At 50.0% G+C, this 23,986-nt stretch overlaps 2 protein-coding genes across 6 annotated transcripts in view; both read right to left on the reverse strand.

Annotated features, from left to right (window-relative positions):
- LOC139050934 (glutathione-specific gamma-glutamylcyclotransferase 1-like) overlaps positions 1 to 13,486 on the reverse strand; it is a 213,039-nt gene extending 199,553 nt beyond the window's left edge. The window contains exon 1 of the mRNA XM_070527800.1: positions 13,316 to 13,486. Coding sequence (XP_070383901.1) covers positions 13,316 to 13,458 — 143 coding nt within the window. The 5' untranslated portion in view covers positions 13,459 to 13,486. The remainder of the gene's footprint in view (positions 1 to 13,315) is intronic.
- A 6,253-nt stretch (positions 13,487 to 19,739) lies between these two features.
- The window catches only part of Delta (neurogenic locus protein delta), a 281,198-nt gene continuing 276,951 nt past the window's right edge, over positions 19,740 to 23,986 (reverse strand). For all 5 annotated transcript variants that reach the window (XM_070527498.1, XM_070527499.1, XM_070527496.1 and 2 more), the window contains 3 exons: positions 23,089 to 23,691; positions 21,671 to 22,769; positions 19,740 to 21,410 (listed from right to left, as the gene is read on the reverse strand). In XM_070527498.1, coding sequence (XP_070383599.1) covers positions 21,236 to 21,410; positions 21,671 to 22,769; positions 23,089 to 23,691 — 1,877 coding nt within the window. In that variant the 3' untranslated portion in view covers positions 19,740 to 21,235. The remainder of the gene's footprint in view (positions 21,411 to 21,670; positions 22,770 to 23,088; positions 23,692 to 23,986) is intronic.

Here is a 23,986-nt window from a genome sequence, read left to right on the forward strand (position 1 = left end):
TTCATCGATTCACCATTGTTTGTGCACAATGAGGCTACAAAAATAGCTGCTAAAATCGCCAATTACCAATTCAGTCCAAATTGATAAATCATTCTGAATGAATGTATACTCTACCACACGAATGAACTTGTTGCATTGGGGATTTCTAGGTGGAGCTCCTAAAAAATGAAGTTAAAGTATTGAACAAGCAGTTGACCGATACTCCAAAAGGAGCTCTCGAGCGCTCCTTTCGTTGTAAAACGGATAGCTGAGCGAGGTATGTAGGGATTGATTCGTTTAATCGTAGAACTTGGCACGCATAATCGACGAGCTGTTGTCCATATTCCTTACGCCCACGAAAAGAACATTAACACTGTGAAACAACCGGAGCGTTCCATTTCCAGAAACGCACCGAGAGAGCTGCCCATCTGGCAATTTTTTTTTTCAGAAGTAACTTTTTTGAACACCAGACTTGCTTTCGCTAACTTATCGCCACTGTTTGGGCATACTGAAACGTATCCTGCGGTTTTTCTACGCGTATTTTGTGCATATTTTGCCGCGTATCCCTTCGGAAGTCTCCCTATTTATTCGTGATTTCCTTGACGTAAAAGCAAGAGTTGCAAGAGAGCGTATTTGTCGCTTTCTTTCGCGGTCACCCCTTTTGTTCTTTTACAGCTCAGCCACCACCACCGTTGCAATGCACACAACTTCAGAGGTCGAGGATCGTGTATAGGAACTCGAGGGAGCCGAAACGTCATGTTCTCGCAAGGAGCCGGGCAGCGATCCTTCTTCATCTGGGGGCCTTAATCGCCGGTGTCAAGGGCTGCGCGGCGACGCCCTCTTAAAGCTCGGCGCTTACCGCGTCTTTCACTTCTTTCTCGACAGCGCTGTAGCACCGTAGTTGAGGATTGCGGGGGTTGTGACGCGGGAGAAAGCCGCTGAAGCCGCCACCGCAAGAACCGGAATCGCCTCGTTCGCGCAAGGGGTTCGTCTTCGTTAGCGGGTCGGCATGGCTCACCGACACCGGCCTCGGATTGACTCGGATTGGATCAGGCGACGCGACAAGGGCCGCGACACTGATGACTCTCGTTGCGTCTCCCGGCGCAGCAGCAGCAGCAGTCGCCAGTTTCGCGCCCTAAGCCGACATTTTTGTCTCTTTCTTTCTTTCTTTCTTTCTTTCTTTCTTTCTTTCTTTCTTTCTTTCTTTCTTTCTTCTGTTTCTTGTGTTGTTCTGCTTTTGTCTGTCGCGATGCGCATTTCCGCGAGAAGATTGCGCAATCCGGTTACTTTTTTTCCCCCTTATGCTCGGAACGCGGTCTGTTCTGCTGGAAGCAGACGATGCGCCTGCGTCGAATGAGTAATTTAAGTGCAAACCGAAGAGCGAGGCTACATCACTTTAAAGAGACCGACAACCACTCGGAACGCGTTCTGAGATTTTGGTGTAAATCAAATGACCATGATTTTTAGTTAAAGAACTCGACATGCTGTTCGCGGTCCAAGTAAGAACTTTAATTTTAAATTTGCGCGCAAAGTCGGCAAAAAACGGCATGTCGCGACGCATTGCGATGAGACTGTGGTATCATAAGGCTGGATTGTTACCACGCCACCACAGGTATACAGTACGTAAGACGCACGTTATTAAGTGCACCGTACGTATCGTCCAAAATCGATTTTTTCTACAGGCGTGTTTCACTTTATCAAAGGCGTATTACGATCCAAGGAACGTGTACGCTTACAAGCAGCGCCACCTACGCGGCAAAGAGTGGAACTACAGGACCATGGCGTGCCTCGTCGCATGACGGTGCAAAAAATTGCGCTGCTACTGTAGCACACACACTCCAGTTGTTTCTCACGCTAGTTCGTACGAAGTTCGTAGCTCTGCATGAAAACGCGTTCCAGCTAAAATTCTTCGCTCCCACGCGCTCGTGTTTTGAAGATATGACATATGCTGCCAAACGACAACACGCTTAACTGCGCATCACGTGCATCATCATGATCATCATCATCATCATCGTCGTCGTCATCGTCGTCATCATCATCAGCAGCAGCAGCAGCAACAGCAGCAGCAGCAGCCTGGTTAAGCCCACTGCAGGGCAATGGCCTCTCCCATACTTCTCCAAATACCCCGGCCATGTACTAATTGTGGCCATGTTGTCCCTGCAAACTTCTTAATCTCATCCGCCCAACTAACTTTCTGCTGTCCCCTGCTACGCTTCCCTTCCCTTGGAATCCAGCCCGTAACTCTTAATGCCCATCGGTTATCTTCCCTCCTCATTACATGTCCTGCCCATGCCCATTTCTTTTTCTTGATAGTAGCAGTATATAGTTCATCGTAATGAAAACTTCGTTTCGCGTTCGAAAGCAATCTCGGCTTGCAGCTTGGCTAACAAGAACGTGATTCGACTCGTGTGTGATCAACGCCGTTGGACCGGAAACCACGAAAGCCCTCGGCTGTTATATTGCTCCGTTGCAGAAGTAGAAATAGTAAAAATCATTCGACAGTTGAGGAAGCGCGAGCAATCGCATGGGCCTCAACTTGATCAATGAGATATTCTTGCGGCCACATAGGACCGCACGCGTCATCTATGTTCCACAATAACTGGCGTCACGCTCACTTCTCAATGATCTTGAATTAAGCTTTAGTTGGTGACACATGGGGAAATCGCTCGACGGTGGTACTAGACGACGGGGGACAAAATTCACAAAACACGTTCAACAACACGTGTCATTGTCCAAGCGTATTTCGTCCGGGTTGTGTCTAGCGCCGTCAAGGGATCATTAAGGCTGAAGCATTAAGTGTCTGATGGGTCGAAAAATTCGTTGTTCGGTAATAGGTTATCGAAAAATTGACCGTCCGGCGTTATGGCACCAAAATTCAATGGCACCACAATTCAGTGGCTCCAAAATTGATGGTGTCATTCGCGACCGCTGGTGGGACTTGAACCCACGACCTTTGGCTTTAATTAAGGCAGAGTTATTTAAGGCCCTCGAATCCACGACCTATGGTGGGAGAAACCAAGTAACAGGAAGTGACAACACGTTCTAATGAGAATGTCAAGTAATGTAATGAATGTTTCGTGAGCGAGCAGGCTTTCTCCTTCGTCCTCTTTAGCGCAAGCTAAAGTGACTGTGGACGTGATTGTCACCTGAGTGACTGTCACTGTATCCAGCATAAGAATTCATGAACCCATTCGCGACTTCAGATCGATAACTGCTGATCCAAAATGTTCCACGCCATTTACCGTGCTACTACTGCTGCATTGGACCCTGTGACCGGTACAAGCTTTCCGGTGCACTAAATTAATAAACAATAATAATGAGTACCATAAATGTTGGTTGCAGATCCCTTCACACTGCTACAAATTTCTATCAAAACTCTCTTTTTAGTTCATTTTCTGGAATAACGTTGATTATTAGGAGACAATATGCAAGTCACGCATCCCCTGTTCTTTCACGCCGAAACCTCAGCGACGGGCATGTCACTGTGAACGTCAGGTGTTTGTTTTTTTATGCGAAAGCATCACATGGCCCACCGAGCTTAAATGTCGGCATCTGTCCTCTATAGAAGGATCGACATTTTGGCGAGTTGGTACTGGTTGAACATCTTGAAGGGGCAGCGCAATAAGACGATGACAGAAGGCAGGAACACACAGGACAGCGCTGTCCTGTGTGTTCCTGCCTTCTGTCACCGTCTTATTGCGCTGCTCCTTCAAGATGTCTGTCCTCTGAGGACAGCGCTGTCCTCTGTGTTCCTGCCTTCTGTCATCGTCTTATTGCGCTGCCCCTTCAAGATGTCTGCCCTCTGAGGACAGCGCTGTCCTGTGTGTTCCTGCCTTCTGTCATCGTCTTATTGCGCTGCCCCTTCAAGATGTCTGTCCTTTGAATAAGCCGAAAACGGCACCTGAATTCCCACTGGCTGCAACACCACGTCACGAGCCCGCCTCGACAAGAGAGGAGCGTGGGCGAGAGGGAAAACGTGCTGCCCCACTAGCGCGCCAGGTGTTGCGTGAGGGGAGAGGGCATCACCGCGACGCCACGTCACATTCGCTCTTGCTCTCGGAAGCCTGTGTTATCAGGGCACGCTCTCGCCTGAGTTCTAAAAATGCGCCTCGGTAATCACTGTAAAGAGATAAATGTACTAAATGTCTTAATTCAAAATAAAAAAAAACGTTGCGGTATATATAGGGAGTTTCGAACTAACGACGCCAGCCTCAGAAGCCGAGTGTCTTCGGATGACTGAGCAACCATTAAGATGGCCTCTGGCTTTCCTTTTCATGAACGGTTAAGTCTATATGTTGTGTCAGCCACAACATTTCTGTCGGGTGCTTTAACATACCTCCAGTTATGCAGGGGATGGCGAACAGACTATACACGCACACACACACACACACACACACACACACACACACACATTTTATATATATATTGTGAGCATTATTCATACGCTTCATATTCTCACCTGTACATACTCATCATCACCGTTTTGGGGCCTGGTGGTGGGGCTCTGTCTCGGGAGAATAAAGAAGAGACTGGCTGCCTAAACCTCGTCTCACAAGTGGTGGAGTGTGCTGTCCGGTCCCTTCGCCCTCTCGCTCCCGGTCTCTCTCCAGCTTCACCTACGCTACATCCCTGGAGCTCCGCTCGGGTCGCCGCCTCTACCAACTGCACTCGACCATGTCGCAAGACCAGCAGACCAGTACCACGACATCCACCTTGCCGACTCCTGCGGGAACCCCTTCTTGGACAGTCACCACCCCTCAGAAGGATCCACCGGTATTTGCTGGGCTTCCAGGTGACGACGTTGAAGACTGGTTGGAGCTATACGAGCGCGTGAGTGACTTTAACCACTGGAACGAATCAGCAAAACTTGCTCACGTCGCCTTCTACCTAACCGGAGTTGCGAAAACATGGTTTTACAATCATGAGCTCGATTTGGTCAACTGGAGCATCTTTAAAAACCAGCTACGCCAGATTTTCGCAAACTCGTCTGTCCGCTCCGATATCGCTAAGAAGAAGCTTGCTGAGCGTGTACAGCACTCAGGCGAGTCCTACACTTCGTACATAGAGGACGTCCTCGCCCTCTGCCGCCGCGTGAACACCTCGATGGCAGAGAGTGACCGTGTACGCCACCTGCTCAAGGGTATTGAGACTGCGGCATTCAATGCTCTTGTAGTGCTGAATCCCACTACCGTCGCCGACATCATCAGTACGTGTCAGCGTCTCGATGACCTTCATATGCTCCGCTTACACCCTGACACATCTGATTTCAAGGCGTCCAACGACAGCGAGCTACGTGCTTTGATCCGCTCCATCATCCGTGAGGAACTGCACGCCCAAGCTTCGTCAAACCCTCCTGAGGTCCATCTGACCCCTCCTGGTGGCGGCCTACGCCATATCGTGAGGGAAGAGCTAGCTGCCGTGACCTGTCCGCAAATCACGAGCCCGCACCCTATCCATACGCCAACGTACGCTCAGGTTGCCTCTATAGCGCCACTCCCCCAGCAGCCACCACAACAGGCACCTGCACCGCACATGTCCCTGAATCCTATCACTGCAAGACCATCGCCTGTTCCGTCCTATAACGCATGGAGCCCACCTCGACCGGTTTGTTACTACTGCGGCATCCGTGGCCACATTTCCAGGTTTTGCCGACGCCGTCAGCAAGATGAAAGACGTGGCTATGACGGCTTTGAAAGGGATCAGTTTTCTGGCCCTGTACCACGACGTCGGCGTTCTGACTACGTTTATTATCCACCACGTTCCCCATCTCCACAGGACTTCAACACTGCCAGTTCATCGCGTTTCCCGCGTCGTCGCTCTCCATCACCGATGCGGCGCTCTTCTTCCCCTCTACGACCGGCTACTTCGTCCTCCGATCACCGCCCGGAAAACTAAATGGTGCAGCTTCAGGAGGGAAAGCTGCATCTTTTGGACAACGTGAAACGCCTCCGGAGCGCCCGTCAAATGTACTTTTGGTGTTCGTTGAAGGTGTCCGAATCGAAGCCTTGGTTGACACAGGTGCATCGCTTTCCGTTATTAGTGCTGACTTGTGTTCTCGATTGCGAAAAGTGAAGACACCGTATAATGGCCCTCCCCTTCGTTGTGCTAATGCAGTTCTTGTTCAGCCCTCCAGTGTTTGCACTGCGCGCGTTTTCATTGATGGCATCCTCCACCACATTCAGTTCGTCGTGCTGTCTTCGTGCACTTACGCGATGATTTTGGGATGGGACTTCCTGTCCTCCGCCTCAGCTTTAATCTCTTGCCGTCAGCGAACTATTCATATGACAGACACTGAATCTTCGTCCTCTGTCAATGATCACAGCCTGCGTTTTGTCACGTCTACCGACTGTTTCATTCCCGCGGGCACTGAGCATGTTCTGACGCTGACTTCCGACACTATTATTAATGGTGATGTGTTCCTTGCACCGAGTGGTTACTGCATTTCTGGTGGGCTTAGCCTTGCTCCTAGCCTAGTACGGTTTCAGGACGGTAGAGCCTCAGTCGCTGTTCATAACCCTACTTCTTCCCCAGTTGTGCTCTCCCAGGGCTCTACTGTGACATGCTTTACTGACACCGAACCTCTTTCGCTGGTACCGCTTCACACCGAATCACCACCTTTGTCTACCACAACTGATTATCACACTGCTGCCGCTGCTTTAACGGCCGCGATAAATCCCGATTTGACCACTGCGCAGAAAGAAGACCTTCTGGCACTCCTGCACAAACACAGAGCCTTATTTGACGTCCACTCCAAGCTTCTGGGGCGCACTTCCGTCGCAGTACATCGCATCGAAACCGAAGGCAGTTCGGTTGTACGCCGCCGCCCGTATCGCGTGTCTTCCGCAGAACGGAAAATCATTGCGGATAACGTTGATGACATGCTCAAAAGAGACATCATTCGGCCATCCTCCAGTTCTTGGTCGTCTCCTGTCGTGCTGGTTCGCAAGAAAGACGGCTCCGTACGATTCTGCGTCGATTATCGAGCCCTTAATAAGATCACGCGCAAAGACGTATATCCGATGCCAAGAATCGACGATGCCATTGACTCCCTCCAGGGTGCAGAATATTTCTCTAGTCTAGACCTCCGATCCGGATACTGGCAAATCCCCATGCACGAAGCGGACAAGGACAAGACAGCCTTTGCAACGCCAGACGGACTTTACGAGTTCAACGTCATGCCGTTCGGTTTATGTAATGCCCCTGCAACATTTGAACGCATGATCGACACAGTTTTACGTGGCCTTAAGTGGAAGACCTGTCTGTGCTATTTAGATGACATCGTTATTTTTTCTACAACTTTTAGTCAGCACCTTGAGCGCTTGGACGAAGTTTTCACTTGCATTTCCAACGCTGGCCTCCAACTCAACACAAAGAAATGCCATTTTGCCAGAAAGAACATCAAAGTATTGGGCCATCTTATCAGCAAAGATGGCATTCGACCAGATCCCGAAAAGGTTGCTGCCGTGCATCACTTCCCTCGCCCTGAAAATCAAAAGCAATTAAGAAGTTTCTTAGGCCTGGCATCCTACTTCCGCCGCTTCATCTGTCATTTTGCAGCCATGGCGTCGCCGCTACACAAGTTGCTCACGTCGGGCACTGCTTTCCCTTGGACAGATGAATGCGAACTTTCTTTCCAAGCCCTCAAGCAGGCATTAACCAGCGACCCTGTCCTCTGTCACTTCGATGACAACGCACCAACTTGCTTGCACACCGACGCTAGTGGCCATGGGATCGGTGCTGTACTTTTACAGCGGGATACCACCTCACGAGAGAGAGTTGTTGCCTATGCCAGTCGCGCACTAACACCTGCCGAAATGAATTACTCGATCACAGAACAGGAATGTCTCGCAGTAGTTTGGGCGATCCAAAAATTTCGACCATATCTTTACGGACGCCATTTCACGGTCATAACCGACCACCACGCCTTATGCTGGTTGTCGTCAATCAAAAATTTGTCCGGACGACTTGGTCGCTGGGTGGTACGCTTACAAGAGTACGACTTTGACGTTGTCTACAAGTCTGGGAAAAAGCATCAAGATGCCGACGCTCTCTCTCGCTGCCCGCTGCCATTATTAGCTTCGAGTACACCTCTCCATTGCTCGCCACTTGATGATGAGACTAAGTCGTCACTCCCGTTATTACCGTTATTACCTCTCACGGTTACTGACACGTTATCTTCCAATCGCCTCTCTCACCTCGCCTCGTGTCAACGTTCTGACCCCTACTGCGACAGCATCATCCAACGCCTGTGCGGAACTACATCTGCACCAAATGCCAGATTACGTCGACAACTGCGACTATTTAAGCTTGACAACGATGTGCTGTACCGCTACATATACAACTCCGACGGACACAGCTGGGTACCTATTCTTCCACGCTCGATGCGCACACAAGTCCTTGAAGCCTTGCACGACGACCCATCTGCTGGCCATTTGGGATTCCACAAAACATACCACCGCGTTAGGAGCCGTTTCTTTTGGCCAGGCATGTCTACCTCTGTGGCCAAGTACGTCGCTTCTTGCGTTCAGTGTCAACGGCGGAAACGACCGACTTCGCCTCCTGCTGGGCTTTTACAGCCCATCCCATGTCCCGAGACACCGTTTGCCATCGTTGGGATAGACCTAGTCGGCCCTTTGCCCATAACGCCAGCGGGTCATCGATGGGTCGTGACAGCTGTCGACCAGCTCACACGTTACGCAGAGACCGCTCCTCTACGCTCTAGTTCAGCCTCCGACGTCGCCACCTTCTTTCTAGATGCCATTGTGCTGCGCCATGGTGCCCCTCGTGTACTGTTAAGCGACCGCGGCAAGACTTTCATGTCAACAATGCTCGCAGAAGTACTCGGAGCTTGTGGCACAGTTCATAAGACGACATCCGCATATCACCCACAAACAAATGGCTTAACCGAGCGATTTCATCGCACACTAATAGATATGATATCGATGTATATCGGGCCAAACCACGACAATTGGGACAAACTTTTACCTTTCGTGACTTTTGCTCACAACACCGCTATCCAACGAACTACGGGATACTCACCTTTCTACCTAGTTTTCGGCCGTTCACCGACATTCACCATCGACGCCGCTTTCTTCAATGCTCCAACTAACACCTCAGACAGTACACCCGAACAGTTCGTTTCGAGACTTGAGGAATGCCGTCAACGTGCTCGTTTCAACACAGAAGTCAGTCAGCTAGATCGCAAGCAACGTTACGACATCTCTCGTCGCGACGTCTCCTTTCGTCCCGGAGAGGAAGTGCTTCTTTGGACGCCTATTCGTGCACCCGGTTTGTGCGAGAAGTTTGAATCCCGCTTTCTTGGACCCTATATTATTAACGAACAAACATCCCCCGTGAACTATCGCGTTACTCCCGTAGACGTTTCTTCCGACCATCGTTGTCGTGGTTCGGAGATCGTTCACGTTTCGCGCCTAAAACGATTCGTTCGGCGTTCCCCTCCTGGCTAAGTCGCGGCCTGGCTGGCCGCTTGCGCGTGCGGGGAAATTAGTGTGAGCATTATTCATACGCTTCATATTCTCACCTGTACATACTCATCATCACCGTTTTGGGGCCTGGTGGTGGGGCTCTGTCTCGGGAGAATAAAGAAGAGACTGGCTGCCTAAACCTCGTCTCACAATATATATATATATATATATATATATATATATATATATATATATATATATATATATATATATATATATATATATATATATATATATATATATATATATATATATATATATATATATATATATATATATATATATGTGTGTGTCATTGGAGCAAAGGCAGAAAGATCGGCCTGGACTGCTGCTCTATATCCTGATACTCTGCAACGAGGGAAGAGGAGAAGGGAACAAACGGTGCAGTCGAGCAGTCCGGGCAACAGTCGGCTAATAGTGCGAATCCACGGTCAACTGCAGTGAGCACGATCGTCAGTATTGAGTACTTTTGGCCACCTCTAATACCTGCAGGTCAAGGTCTCTTGAGAAAGAATGCCTGCACGCGTCAGCTCCGCTCTGGCGAGTCTAATGGTCCAACAGCCGGCAGGCGATGAAGCGCTTTTAGCCGAGGAATCGAGGACGGACCGAGCCACGTACGGAAAGAAAAAGCCTTCTGGACTCCGTGCAAGACCGACACGTCCTTTCAGACATCGCCCCACTGATCCGTAATGACACCGCCCGAAGTTCGTGAACAACAAGACCGTAAAGATCAAAGCTGGACTCGGCACAGAAGGCTCGCAAGGACGGAATACTCGGGCTTCCGACACCAGCTCCCCTGGTGTTGTTGCGTGCAACGACGTCACAGCTGCAGCTTCCTTCCAGGCCGATAGGAAGGAGGGAGGTGAATAACTCGAATCTAGCAAAGCCACGGCATTCAGTGAATATAGATAAGAGTCGATGACTTAGTCACGGATTTATTCAGCTGATACGGCAAGCGCTGTGCGTTTGTCTCAGTATTTATTTGCTTGTCCTGTCTCTGTTTGCAGGTTGTTCGCAATTCGCCTTGCATTTAGTACAATTCACATACATGCACAGCTGTCAGAGCGTGAAAGAAGTCATGCTGTCGGCTTATTCTAACAAACTTTTAACTGTCTACTGCCAGAACTAGTTGGCGAGACGTATTGTCTTCACGTGTAGTTCGCGTGCTTGACGTAACACAGCGCGCTATAGCTACTGATACGATTCCGTCCCGGACACCAAAAAAATGAAATTGCCTTGGCTGATCGAGGGAAATAAATTACGTTGATGTATCGAGTTAACCGCTTGTGCTTCTGCAATGAAATTACCCACTTGAGTTGGAGACGCGCTATTCAAACTATAGTGCTAATTAGAGCTTCGTTGCCGCAAAAGAATGCTTCCTAGCCAGGAATATTATTCCGGAAGCCGCTGAATTCTGCCACGCTGTCGAATTCTGCCACGCTGTCGAATTCCGCCATCTTGGCGTTTTGAACCAATCAGGAAGGGTGTGACCACCCTGGGAGCCAATCAGAAACGACAACATGGTGAATTTGACAACATGGCGGAATTCGAAAATGTTCCAGAATAGCTCCCCGGAAGATTAAGTACAACGTGCACAGGAACGTCGCACGGCTCGCATCCCACTCGTTGCGCTATGCACCGTACTAAACGCGTTCAGAGCACGTACGCGTGCCAGCTCTTTAAGAAAAAGGCGAGAAGCGCGACACGCGAGAAGTGGTACCTTCGTGCGGGTCCCTTCCTTCGATGGAAGTAAAACACCTTTCGCTGGCGTTCTGCGGGGACGCCCTTGTTTCGTTCATTCGCGCGTCTTAAGTGCATCTTTCTTTTTTTTTTCTTTCCTCGGAGCGCGCCAAGTGGTCATGCAGCGGAAGCACGCAAGCGTTACAAGGTCCGATCGCCAGATGGCGGATGCGTCAGTTGGCCCGTGCAAAAAAGTAATCAAAACCGCCGGCAGAGGGAGGACGCCCGCGCAGGCGGCGCCACCGCGTCTTGGCCAATCGCGAAGCGGCCAAGCCAAGCGGAGCAGACGATCGAGAGAAAACGTGACAGACGGCGCGTGGCAGACGACGTCTAATTTCGTGTTGCAAGGTTTTTTTTGAAAAAGGAAAAGTGCAATGAACAGAAGGCTCGTAAGCGTGCGAGCATAAGCGGACGAATAACAACAAAAAAAGAAGGAAATCGCCGTGTGGTCCCCGGGCTATAGAGAAGGTCGAGGGAAAACAGTAAGGGGAGAAAGGAGGGGGGGGGCGCAAAATATTTAATAACTAAGCACTGTGTAGAAGCGAACGAAAATCGCTAGCGCGTGGCAACACTTCGCGAAGTTCGCTGAAAACGTGCGCCCCCTTTTGTTTATGCAAAGCACGTTTCTTGTTCAAACACGGGTCAGGGTTTAATAGCGTTGTGCAATACCCGCCTGCGTGCGCAGTTATAACGGCATCAAGGTCTTCATAAAGTTCGCCGCGGATAAAAGCAACAGAAGCACCCGGATTCGTTAATTTGCTGAATTTTCAAGTATACATCAACTAGGACCGCACCGCTTTTTCGTGCGTCATTTAAACGTGGCTGATACTTAGAAGGCTTAGGTCTCCAATAGGACAAATTAGCACGTTTGACAACGGGACCTCCAGGAATTTTGTTAATTATACGATATCTCGTGAAATGCACACCGACAGCGACCATGGGATAGAATGACTGTCGTCTGCGTTGCAGTCCCGAAACAGCTTGTAGGAGATGCAGATAAGGTCGCCGCGTCACTATTGCCGTGGAACACGCAAGTAGCAATTTCATTAGGCCCAGTTTGGTGATCATTGCCCAAGCATACGAGCGCATAGCGCAGGCACATGAAGGCGATGACAAAGGCTTTCGTCACATGTGCTTGCGCTATAGGCTCTTATGCTTGCACATGCACTAATCCCAAAACTAGTTCTACATATTATCAAGCAACAACCAATCTTTCTTTTCCGCCAGAGAAATGTAAGCAGATTTTGATGGAACAGTTTGCGAGGCTTAACTCATTACCTGCTCATTTCTAGACATGCACCTTTAAGTTTGCATTCGCCATAAGACACTTAAAACGAGCGCACACATTTGTGCCCTGAAGGCTATAGCGCAAATATCGAACAGATATCGAAGAATAGATGTCGCTTTAAACAAGCAATACATTTTTTTTTTCTATATGCAGCCTCTGTCCACTTCAGTCATTAGTCTTATAGGCAGCAAGCCACGACCTCAAAAATGGTTCGAACGCTGTAAATAAAAGTGCGCGCGCTTACCACAAGACGTACGGCAGATGTTTGACTATCCAAAAGTTGCGACGGAAAGTGCGGACGACCTCCAAGCAACGCCAAGTCCACGCTTGATTCTGAGGATGGCCGGCCCCGACCGTGAAGGCGTCGAACAGATGGCGGCGTCCATTAAAGGGCGCTTACGGCCCCGCACACAATTGGGGGAGCTGCTGGCGACGGAGCGTACAAAACCCGATGTCAGAGTTGCGGTTAAACGAACAACAAATGCGTTAAGTAAAACTTCCTGAAGCGAGAGGCGTTTTCATAATGGCTCGAGGCGATTGCGCTACCGAACTTCGAGAATCTGCACGCCTGACACGGGAAATACCGACAGATCGGTGATGTTGCTTCGAAACTGAAGCATGAAGCGCAATCATATTTTCTTCTTTTTTTTTTTTTGAGAAACATACACGGCACATTTTTCCTTTCTCTTTCTTTCATTCTCTTTTTTTTTTCTTTGTTCAAGTCCAGAGCAGGAGTACGAATAATGGTCGTTGAAAAGAAGGTATACGCTTCAAGGCATATATACCAGAAATCATGAGTACAAAACACGGGAAAATGACTCACGCCGCTTCCGTCCTTTTCGTCTGCTTTGCGAGCGTGCGCCGTCTGCCAAAATGTGCTCGCCTTCTCCCGCTGCTTTTGCTTCCATTTTGACTTCGATCACGCTCCCGAAGCCGGCTGCAAATTGAAACGCGATTGTGGCGCATGCGTGAAGTGCGTTTCTGGCTGCGCGGCCCAGTAATATTTTGCATCATCTGCGGCCCCCCGGAGGTGCATGCAGGCGCGGGTGAACCAACTCGCAGACGACCCGCCGGCGCGTCGTCTGTTTCGAAGGTATCGTCGGTTGCATGTCTATACATACACTTCTTTTTTCTGCAGAACGTGAATTTCCTTTCGCGTGAACACACACACAAACTCACACACATAGGAAAGAAGAACTACCATCTCTGTCGTGATCGCGCACTCAGTGAAATGCGATTGCTTTCTTTCTTTGCACGCAGAGCCTTTTCTTCCTTGTTTTTCTTTAGCGTAGTTGGTTGGCCGGTGGTGCTAAGTTTTCCAGGGAGCCTACGCCAACCGAAGCAGACGATGGTAGCAGACGACCCGCGAGAGTTAACGGCGCGGACAGGCTATATATGAAGGAAACGCTTGGGAAGATCGCGCGAGCGCTCAAGGGCAACCATATATACGTGCCTGGAAGTTTGCTCGCTGCCTGATAGGTTGAATTTGCTTCGTTTTTATTTTTCGTTCGGCTTTTCGCGGATGGAAGAAGGTGCAGCTCTTGGACTCGGAACGTGGCGCATAGCCTACGCTTCCTGGCTCTAAACGCTCACGCAAACATTGCTCACGCAAACATCGCACGCATAAGGAATGAGCACTGCGCAGCGATAAGACGAGGGAGCTGAGAAGGAAGTGGAAGTTGAGCGTTGAAGTTGCCACGGTCAGACGTTGCTACGGTTGACAGTGCGTTGCCAGGAAGGAAGCGAGGAAACGCTTCTGCGCTACGCACGGAATGCGTTCAAATTTTGATTGGCGTTGTTGTTTGCTTTTTTTTTTCTGCAGGAACCTTGAGTGGTTATAGTATAACGTAGCGGTCGCCGCTGACCGAGTCAAAAAATCATACAGTTTCCTACAATATGCTAGAGGTAACTGTATGCGCTGCAGTCGTTGACCCTCCATGCGAATGATGGCAAGTACACGGATTTGTCTGATCTTCGTGCTTGTGGATTCGGACGTTCTTGTGGCTTTGTTTATTGCGCTTTATATGCCTTCATTGTGGTAAATTTCAGTGCAGAAGACGCTGCAAACACGCACCATTGCAACTAATTGCAACGATTGCGCTTGTCGAGGTGGCCAAATCGTAACTCGCCAAGCGTCTCAAGGCACTGATATGCCCGCGATAAATTCACAAAGGCGTTTCAGATCGCTTGTCGATGCATGCGTTCGTGGCGAAATGGTTTCAATCTCGGGCTTCTGTACTATAGAGGTGCTGTGTTGGAACCCTACCGTCAGACAATTTTACTATTGGTTACTTAATTATTTATCGGGCAGTGCATTGTTCAAAACGTCGAGTTTACAATGTCATGGAACCGTTCGAAGCCAGAAGGACGAAGTTGAGGCATATCTATATACTTCCCATAATTCTAATGCCGGTACAACCGCCCCCATTGCAGCTACCGTAGACATTACCATCAGAGTTCCCTGTAGTAATTATAGTGTGAAACTTCACGCAAGAAATTAATAATAATGAGCCAGCCATCCCGAAATTTAAGAACCATGAAATGCTTGTCCCCTTTAGACGTCTCAGTATAGCGTACTTTACGGAATTGAGCTGTCGTTTTTGGGGAGTTTTAGTGTAGGGGCCCCAATAGTTTGGGGCCCCAAAGAGCTTTGCGGGTGTTAGCGTTATGGCACGTAGGAGTGAAGAGTTTTAGAATAGGGTTTTACGTTTGCGGATAGCGTCTTGCGCTGACAGCGCCACTACGGCGTCAAAGAAAAGCTATTAGAGATAATAAATAAAATATATACCATTTTATGATAGGAATAGTAATTTTGGCTTTCGTGTATTCGCATTTAATTACAATTTAGAAGTTATTCTGTAAGCAGCAAACAGTTAGTTGCGCTTAGTTTTGAGCAAACCAACATTACTAGCCTTCACCAGCCAAGCTTAGCCGTGTTAGGCCTACGAGCCATAAAATCCACAAATGAATTCAAAATCAGCGGCGTCTAATGAGTCAATATTCATAACACACGCTAGTTGAGGGAAAGCGATAACCGCAGTCACTTCTCCTAGCTTGCGAACTTCACGCGTTACCGCGAATCGAACCCAGTTTGGTGCTAGGTTAGAGCCGTCGCTTCGATGGGCGCCGCCATGTTTGCCGACGCAAAACTTTTGGGGCCGCTATTTGGGCTCCCGCTAAATCGGTGAAATAGCGTTCCCAACGCAAAACCCAAAGGCAGTTTGCGTCTTGCGCATGCGCAGTGGCTTCGACGCTATTTCTTTGGGGCCCCAAAACGTTTGGGGCCGCTATTCTAAAACTCTCTTTTGACTCGAGTTGTAGTAGTAAAGTTGAAGCTTAAAGGTTTTGTGATTACTAACTACTTCTGTGAAAGAGAACTGACGGGCTAAAAAAAAAAATAATTCCAACTCAGTCGGTGGACTAACTATTTCTTTTAAATGCACCAAACCTCATCAAACTCGATGCAGTGTAAGCCCAGCAAAACGATTTCTCCATTCCCACGTATCTATATATAGTTCCCGAGGTAAACTTACTGCTTATTGTCATCTGCGTTTTATTAGGGCTAGTGCGTTCACATTAGGTCAAGCTAAGTGGCCGAAAAGTCAGCCCTAATCGCTCTTACCTTCGTATGCAGAAATGCAACTTAAGTTGAAGCCCATGCTTGACTTGATCCGAGTGACGCCTATGGGGAACGCGCCGAAAGAAACGCAGTGAGCGTTTACGGGCACGTTAACGCCAGGCGTCATCTAAATCAAGTCAAGCATGTGCTTCGACTTAAGTTGCATTTCTGCATACGGGGGTATTCGTGTTTGCTTCCTTTAGAATGTAATGTAGCCTTTGCTTATCGATAAACTGGACCGCCTAACGAAAATTCGGCGCCATCACAACTATACTTTGGCTCAGCGGGACGCCGTACAGAGGTGTGAGCAATTTTGTAGCCAATTTGGAAACTGCGCAGCGTCATATTCATACTTAGAAAACTGGTTATAATTTTGGATTGATTTCGAACTGTCTGCATGAGTAGTACTTTCATCATCACTACGGATGCATTGTTGCCTTGACAACCATGTGCACACTTGGGAGCCAGGTGGCCTCGGCAATTAAGTTTCACGACTGGCTGGTATGGATGGATACTTCGCTACCATAGTAACCGATATACTTAGTTCAAAGCCGGCTTCTCCTTGCAATGTCGTTTGATGGCTAGCTGCTATGACCTGTCATTATGATACCTGGTTGTCATGCTAAACACAAGCCTGGTTCGAAGCCGGGTCGCGTTTGCAATAGTACTTTACTACTGGCTGCTACGGCTTGTCGTTATGGGTAACGCGTTGTCATGGTAACCACATGCGAAATTCGCAACCGGGTTGCCTTAGCAATGCCGTTTTATGACTGGATACGACGACATGTTGCTATGGGTGCCCTGTTGCCATGGTAGCCATATGCGTAGCTCGAAGCGTAATGGTGGCTCGTGCCACAGGGTTTTGTTACTGACTACTACGACTTGTCGCTATGGGTACGTTGTAACGACATACGGAGTTCCAAGCCAGGCGGAGAAGCAACTCGTACTGTTAACAGTGGCACTGATGCTGACAATGCTTGGCTTGACATGTACCCTTGTATGGAGCCGTGTTGCTTCCAAGCACCCAAACCGGCGTTCCGGAGTTCAATGAAGATTTCTTCTGAGCTGGTCCGTGTAGTTAACTTCTCACTGGCCATCAACACAACAAAGCCAATAAGGAAGACAGCAGTGTTTCATGCATTTGTGACACTCATTCCCGTGTCTGAAATGACCGAAACACGTAAGCCAGCAGCAAGCCGTGCATTCCCGTCGCTTTTGCAGCGTTACTGGCTTATAAGTCGGCGCGTTAGTCTTGTATCACCGTGCGGCCCACTTGAAGGCCAAGCACGCAGGCCGAAAGCGAGAAACACACAAGAGACAAAGTTTTTTTTCCAGTGCAAAAATAACGACTCTGCATTTATTGAATGCGTTGTTTTTCTCTTTTCACGCTTTCTTTTCATCGCTTCGTTCTTTGTCGAAGGCATATGTACAGCCAGGTAATGGCAGGCGTTCGAAAGGGGAAGGGGGAGATTGGGTATTCTTTCATTTGCATCTTGTAACACCTAAGGTACTTCATAAATATACATATGTACAGGACTCTTCGCATATTCTTAAAAAATGAAATATTACAGATATTCATAAATTATGTTGGGGCACGCTGTACAGAGACAACCGCGTGACATAGCACAGGAGGCAAGGGGAGGGGCCATAAACAGAGCTTACACAGGAAATGACCTCGCGACTACGCACGAACGAGAATAAAAAAAAGAGAGAGAGAAAGACGTGAATGCGATTTCACAGACACATGCATAATATCTCGAACGAAAGAAAAACACTCTCACACCCGTGCGAGAAACAATCGTCTGCGACGAATAGACAGATACACATATACACGGTCGACTATGGCTCCCTGGTAATGACATAACAGCCATCTTTTTTTTTCTTCTAAAAAACCATTAGACTTGACTCATCGTACCACGTTCGCTTCATCCACGCAAGGAATACTTGCGCTCGCCCTTTGGACGCTAGCTTCGCCGCAGGCCTAGCCGTACACCTCTGCACCAAAGGGAGTCAGAATGGACACCGTGCAAAAAGCGGCAGTAATTTTTTACACCCCAAGAGATAAATTAATCGACACCTGCAAGTTCGACGAAGCGAATTTTCGAGGTAACCCCAGCACAGTAGGGAAAGAAAAAAACCGCGAGAAAGCACCTGATGCAGATAGCAGTGAGAAAAAAGAAAGACGCGTGTAAAAAAAATACACCGAGAAAGGGGTAACTGCAGAGAGAAACACCCCTTTCCCGCCAAGCGCTACGGGAACGATATTATGTGGCTAGTACAGTCTGGCATATCACGGATTGGCGCGCTCAAAAATTCGCGCATACTCAAGTACGCAGGCTATTCGAAGCTACTCGCTACGCATCAGTCGGCGCAAAATGTTTCTGGGCCAACTAAACGACTGCAGCAAAAGAGCTCGGTTCACTGATCTCGACATGCTGCGAATGCGAACCGAACAAAGCGTCCCTGCGGCCACGATAGTAAACCTTGCGTAAAGAAACGATGTGAGCACAAACAACTAAACAGTTATTAATACTATTTGTGGTACAGGTCGGTCGCCCTTGGCTGTGCGAGACCTCCCTACTTGGAGGTTACGCGAGCGGCACTTAAACATCTCATTTTAAAATAAATAAAAAGGAAGACAAAAGGAGAGGAAAAACAGAACATCATCTAGAGGAAACCACGCCCTGAACTTTTTTTCCCGTGAAGTAGGCGACATAGTGTTGGGGTTGCGTAGTATATGAACCTCTTCGCTTTTTCAAAAGTTTCACATTAACGCTATTACGTGACAGCAGTGTGCTGCCCAATAACAGTGAAATCATTCTAAGTTCAGCCACAGTACATGACTGAATACATGAATCCGTGGGCAAGCTTCTATTCTGCAAGGTGGTTCGAGACGCGATGTGATTAAAGACCTTTCCGACATATCATATATGAAAACGATGACAGTTAACTCTGGCAGGGTGGACACGATCGCATCTTTATATTAATATTTGCACACAATTTCTTTTTTCGTTGCTTTGATTTGACGCTGCAGTAATGCCAATAATACTGAAATAAGCAAAAAAATAAGTCGACAGCAATGGTACGAGATGAAAGAAGCAGAATAAGGCAGGGGTGCGAGGACGGATGCTACAAAGGACACCACCTTTGGACAAGTCCGCTGTTGCCCCGTTACAAAGCTCATATGATCGATACAAACTGCAGGAAAACGCGAACCGGACAACAGACAGGAACAGGAGGGGAACAGCTAGAGACAAGCTGTGATGAGGTACTGAGAAACGAGGCATGGAACATCAAGGGGGAAAAAATGGAACTGCTGCGACAGGCACGGAATGCGCATGCTGCTGGAAACAATACAATAACAATAACGAGTTCTTTTTTTTTTCTTTTTTTAAAGGTTGCAGCGGTCGAAGAGCACGGAGACTGACTGCATCAACTCGAGTGCTTCTGTGAAGAAGGCAGCGAGAGAAGTTTAAGAGCTCGCAGACTTTTGCAACTGCTACAAAAGGCTGCAGCAATGCCTTTAGTGGTACTGTCAGATTTAACTGTTCAGGGAGCAAGAAGAGTTATTCGTAGACACAGTGTCTTCAACACCTCTAAGTGCCACTGCTCTAATGCAATATAATAAATTAGGAAACAAAATGAACAGTAGAGCAAAACATTTAAGGGATTGAAGCATGGTCTGCAAGAATATGATCACAAGTACGTTGATGAAAGAAGTGCAATGCTCAACAGGCAACAGCAACAAAAAATGATAATATAAAGGACATGGGCAGAAGAAAATGACCAGACAATTGAGACCAAAGGCACAGACAACCATATGCATATGCTCAGGACGGGATAGGAGGCACACTCTGTGAGAGACTGCACTTAAACTTGTATCTGGATTGAAATCTTTGCGAGTATATCAAGAATCTAATTACAGGCCACAAATTACACATTTGTAGTATTGTCGCTCTCTGATAGGGAGACAATGGCAATTAAAACTAGGATGCAAACGTGGATGAGCTGTGTGTTTATCTCAATCCAGAGTTGTTGCATTGCGCAAATAACGTTATGAGAAATTAAAACAAAATAAACACTCCTTTTTCCTGATAGGTGCTTAAAAAGCTCTAAGGACTTGGCTGAGTCATAGAGGTGTGAAAAGAAGGAATAATAAAATTAATCAACAAGCCGTAAACATGACAAAAAAGGAAAATGCATGAAACAAGAAAATGGCGGAAATACCCAGACGGTTTCTTAGGACTCTACCGGAACATGCAAAGCAGACGGTGGACACACACACACACCCTGCCCGCTGCAATTGCGCCCCGACAGATTTTGAAATAAAAAGTCTGTAGCTTCGCAGTGTGTGTCAAACGCACCAGAGGCGACGGGGGAATATAGAACAAGCTCTTTGGATCCATGAGTGATGACAATGCTGGGAAGGCCCTTTTTGTAGCTGACGATGAGGTGGTGAGCTGGTATTTCTAGTGAACCGTAACAGTCACATGTAGTAGGCACGTGATCACAAAAAGTGTTCCGCACACACGTCCAAAAGTCCTCTCGCATTCAGTCTGCAGACAGCAACTCTCCACGCTTGGGAAGCATTTATATTAATAATGAAAAAAATGAGAAAAAAAAAAACTCTGGATGACTATTTTGGTTGTGAGGTCGCGGTGGTGGTATAAACCGTCACGCATCTTTTTATAGTCCCACACGTGACGACCCCTTTCTCTGTCGCCACCTTTTCTTCTTCCTCTAGCAGCACAGGGAAAGGATGCGCGCGCACTGAGGTCACAAAACGTCACTTGCAACGTCACAGGCAGTGTTGACGACAGCACATGTGGCACTTTTGAACAGATGCTGCCCCATATCGATGATTGGAGACGGTACGTGGACAGTCACGTGACGATGACGGCGCGTGGCGTCAGTGACGCGGGGTCGACGACTCGTGACGTCATGGTCACGTGGCGACGATGGGCACGGTAACATCACGTCCCGCACCTGGCCTGCGCCGAAGCTGCCCAAGGGTGGTGGCGGTGAGGCAGCGCCTTTTCAATGTCATCAGTGGCAGGGAAGCGCGGCCAATCACACTGTGCACAATGTCAGTAGGGCGCCACCTGTGTGGCACTTAGAGAAGTCTCACACTTCTGTCGCAAGCAGGTTTTCGTCCCGATAGTGGTCCTCTATCACGTACACCGCATTATTGCCGCCCGTGACTGGTTGGGGCTCAGGCAACTGTTGCTGCAGCTGCTCCTTGGCTGACGCAATGTCATCCTCTTCGACTACAGTGCTATCCACCACTCTTGAATCACAGCTGCAGGAGAAAAAGAAGAGACAGAGGTAAGACACGATTCTCAGTTGTGGTCTTAGGCTACTGACAATATAAGCTGTGGTATATGGTAACGCATGCAGAATGAATATTGTACAGCTTGACTCATAAGAACTGAAATACAAGGTACTACTAAGATGTGCATCACTCTTTTCTTTTACGGGCTATAGCTTGACTATGCTTCAGAATCTTAATCTCTGGTGTAAACATCATCACAGTAGTGCACATGGAGAGTCAACGCTCACCTTTTGGGCGAGGAGCCACGCAGCGAAGCACGATCCAGGACATGCTGCACTGCCACCGTTGCACTACCCTCAATGCCACCACCTGGCTCTTGATAGAGCCTGTTCAGAGTCCTCGTGCTCGCATACACTCCTTCTGGAGTGGCATCGGTGTCGAGCGAGAGCTTGCTCTGTGCCCTCGCATCCACGTTGAGCACCTTGGCCACGCCGGCTGGGGGCGGCGCCGAGGTTGACGACGACGCGACGTTGTTGTCCCCGTTGGCCTTCTTCTGAAGGGGCTTCTCCACCAGCGCATTGACGACCACCATGGGCGGCGGAGCCTTGCCGCCGGCGCCCTTGTTGTTCATGCCGTGGTGCTGCACCGCGTTGCGTTCGTTCTGGCGCCGGGCGGCCTCGGCGTCGCGTCGCTCCTTCCAGCGTCGCCGCTGGCACACGATCAGCAGCGCCGCGACGAGGGCGATTAGCGGGACGGCCACCGAGGCCGTCACGATGAGAGCCAGCTGGACGCCCGAGAGCGCCTCCTCCGCACTCCGGCCCCGGCTGTCCCTCGTGAGGAGGTCGTGGCGGCCGACGTCCTCGCCGCCCCGCCTGGCCGACGACCTGCCGGGCGACGGCGGCACCACGGCGACCCTGGGCGCGAGCGCCGGGGGCCGGTGCTCGCAGCGGTCCCCGCCGAAGTCGTTCAGGCAGCGGCACTCGAACCGGCCCGCCAGGTCGACGCAGACCCCGCCGTTGAGGCACGGCGACGAGGCGCACTCGTCCAGGTTGACCGAGCAGTCCTTGCCCGAGAAGCCCGCGGGGCAGTTGCAGGCGAAGTCGTTCACGAGGTCCACGCAGCGGCCCCCGTTGGCGCACGGGTAGGTGAGGCAGTCGTCCACGTCGTGGTCGCACAGCCGGCCCACGAAGCCCGGCCGGCAGAGGCAGCGGAAGCTGTCGGCGCCGTCCAGGCACGAGGCGCCGTTCAGGCACGGGTTCGAGACGCAGTCGTCGACGTTGGTCTGGCACAGGGGTCCCTCGAAGCCCGGTCGGCACTCGCACCGGAACCGGTGCTGGTTGCCGACGCCACCGGCGTTGCCGTCCGACAGAGTCACGCACGTGCCGCCTGGTTGAGGGAAAAGGAGAGGAGGACGTCAGTACACGTCGAGTCTCCGCGAAAGAGAACAAAGGAGCACCGCTGTGTGATAATATAATGATGTTCTACCAGTTGGGCAGAGCCCATTTACTAGAAGTACCTGGGCCGGGATTTAAACTCGACTCTGATAACTTGCACAGATTTCATGGGGCACCTTAAAGACTCGCATCAAATCTACCTATGGAGGACAATAACCCGATCCACGGAACGAGCCAGGACAGACGAGTTAAAAGCTTCGGTGCTAGCCCGGTCGGGCTGCCGCCAATGGTACACGGCGTGAAACACTCACCGTTGGCGCAGGGCGACGGCTCGCACGGGTCCCTCTGCACCTCGCACCGGTCCCCGGCGAACGCGTCCGGGCACAGGCACCGGTACCCGTGCGACGTGTCCGGCGCCTCGCGACAGCTGGCCCCGTTGGCGCACGGTTCCGAGTCGCAGGCGCTGCGCGGGACCTCGCAGTGGCGACCACCGAGTCCCGGGGGGCAGCTGCACGTGTAGCCGGGGGCGGAGGTCGCCGTGGCGTCCGTCGCGCGGCAGATGCCCCCGTTCTGACAGGGCGACGCCAGGCAGGGGTCCTGGACGAGCTCGCAGTCGGTACCGGCGTACCCGGGCAGGCACGAGCAGGTGTACGATCCCTGGCCCGTGTTGGTGCAGGTGCCCCCGTGTCGGCAGGGCCGGTTGTTGGTGCAGTAGTTGAGGTCCTGGTTGCAGAAGAGGCCGCCCCAGCCTTCGTCGCAGTTGCACTGCCAGGGCTGCGAGCAGGTGCCGTGGAGGCAGCCCGGGTAGCGGACGCACCGGTCGCACAGCGGGCCCTCCCAGCCGATGCGGCACTTGCACTCGTTGGGACGGTCGCAGTCGCCCTGGGGCTCCTTGCAACCCTTCAGGCAGATCGCTGCACAACAGACGAGAGACATAGTTGAGCTACTGCACTGAAGCCTGATGATTGCCACGGAGGGCAATATAGGCGACAGAGTTAAGACACGGTCGAACACTGTCCGGGAAAGGACGTCAGAAAAGGCCCTCAAATGGCACGTATTCGCGGTACCGCGTGCAGCGTAACAGCCAACGTATCGAAACAGCCAACGGTTATCGAAAGGATCAGTACTGCCATGTTAGGGATTGTGAGTAAGAGAGGGGGTGGAGGGCTCAGTCCATTTCGTGACGGGCCAGCAGCCTTTAAAACTCGC

Source organism: Dermacentor albipictus, chromosome 10, assembly GCF_038994185.2.
Source record: "Dermacentor albipictus isolate Rhodes 1998 colony chromosome 10, USDA_Dalb.pri_finalv2, whole genome shotgun sequence".
Lineage (NCBI taxonomy): Eukaryota > Metazoa > Arthropoda > Arachnida > Ixodida > Ixodidae > Dermacentor > Dermacentor albipictus.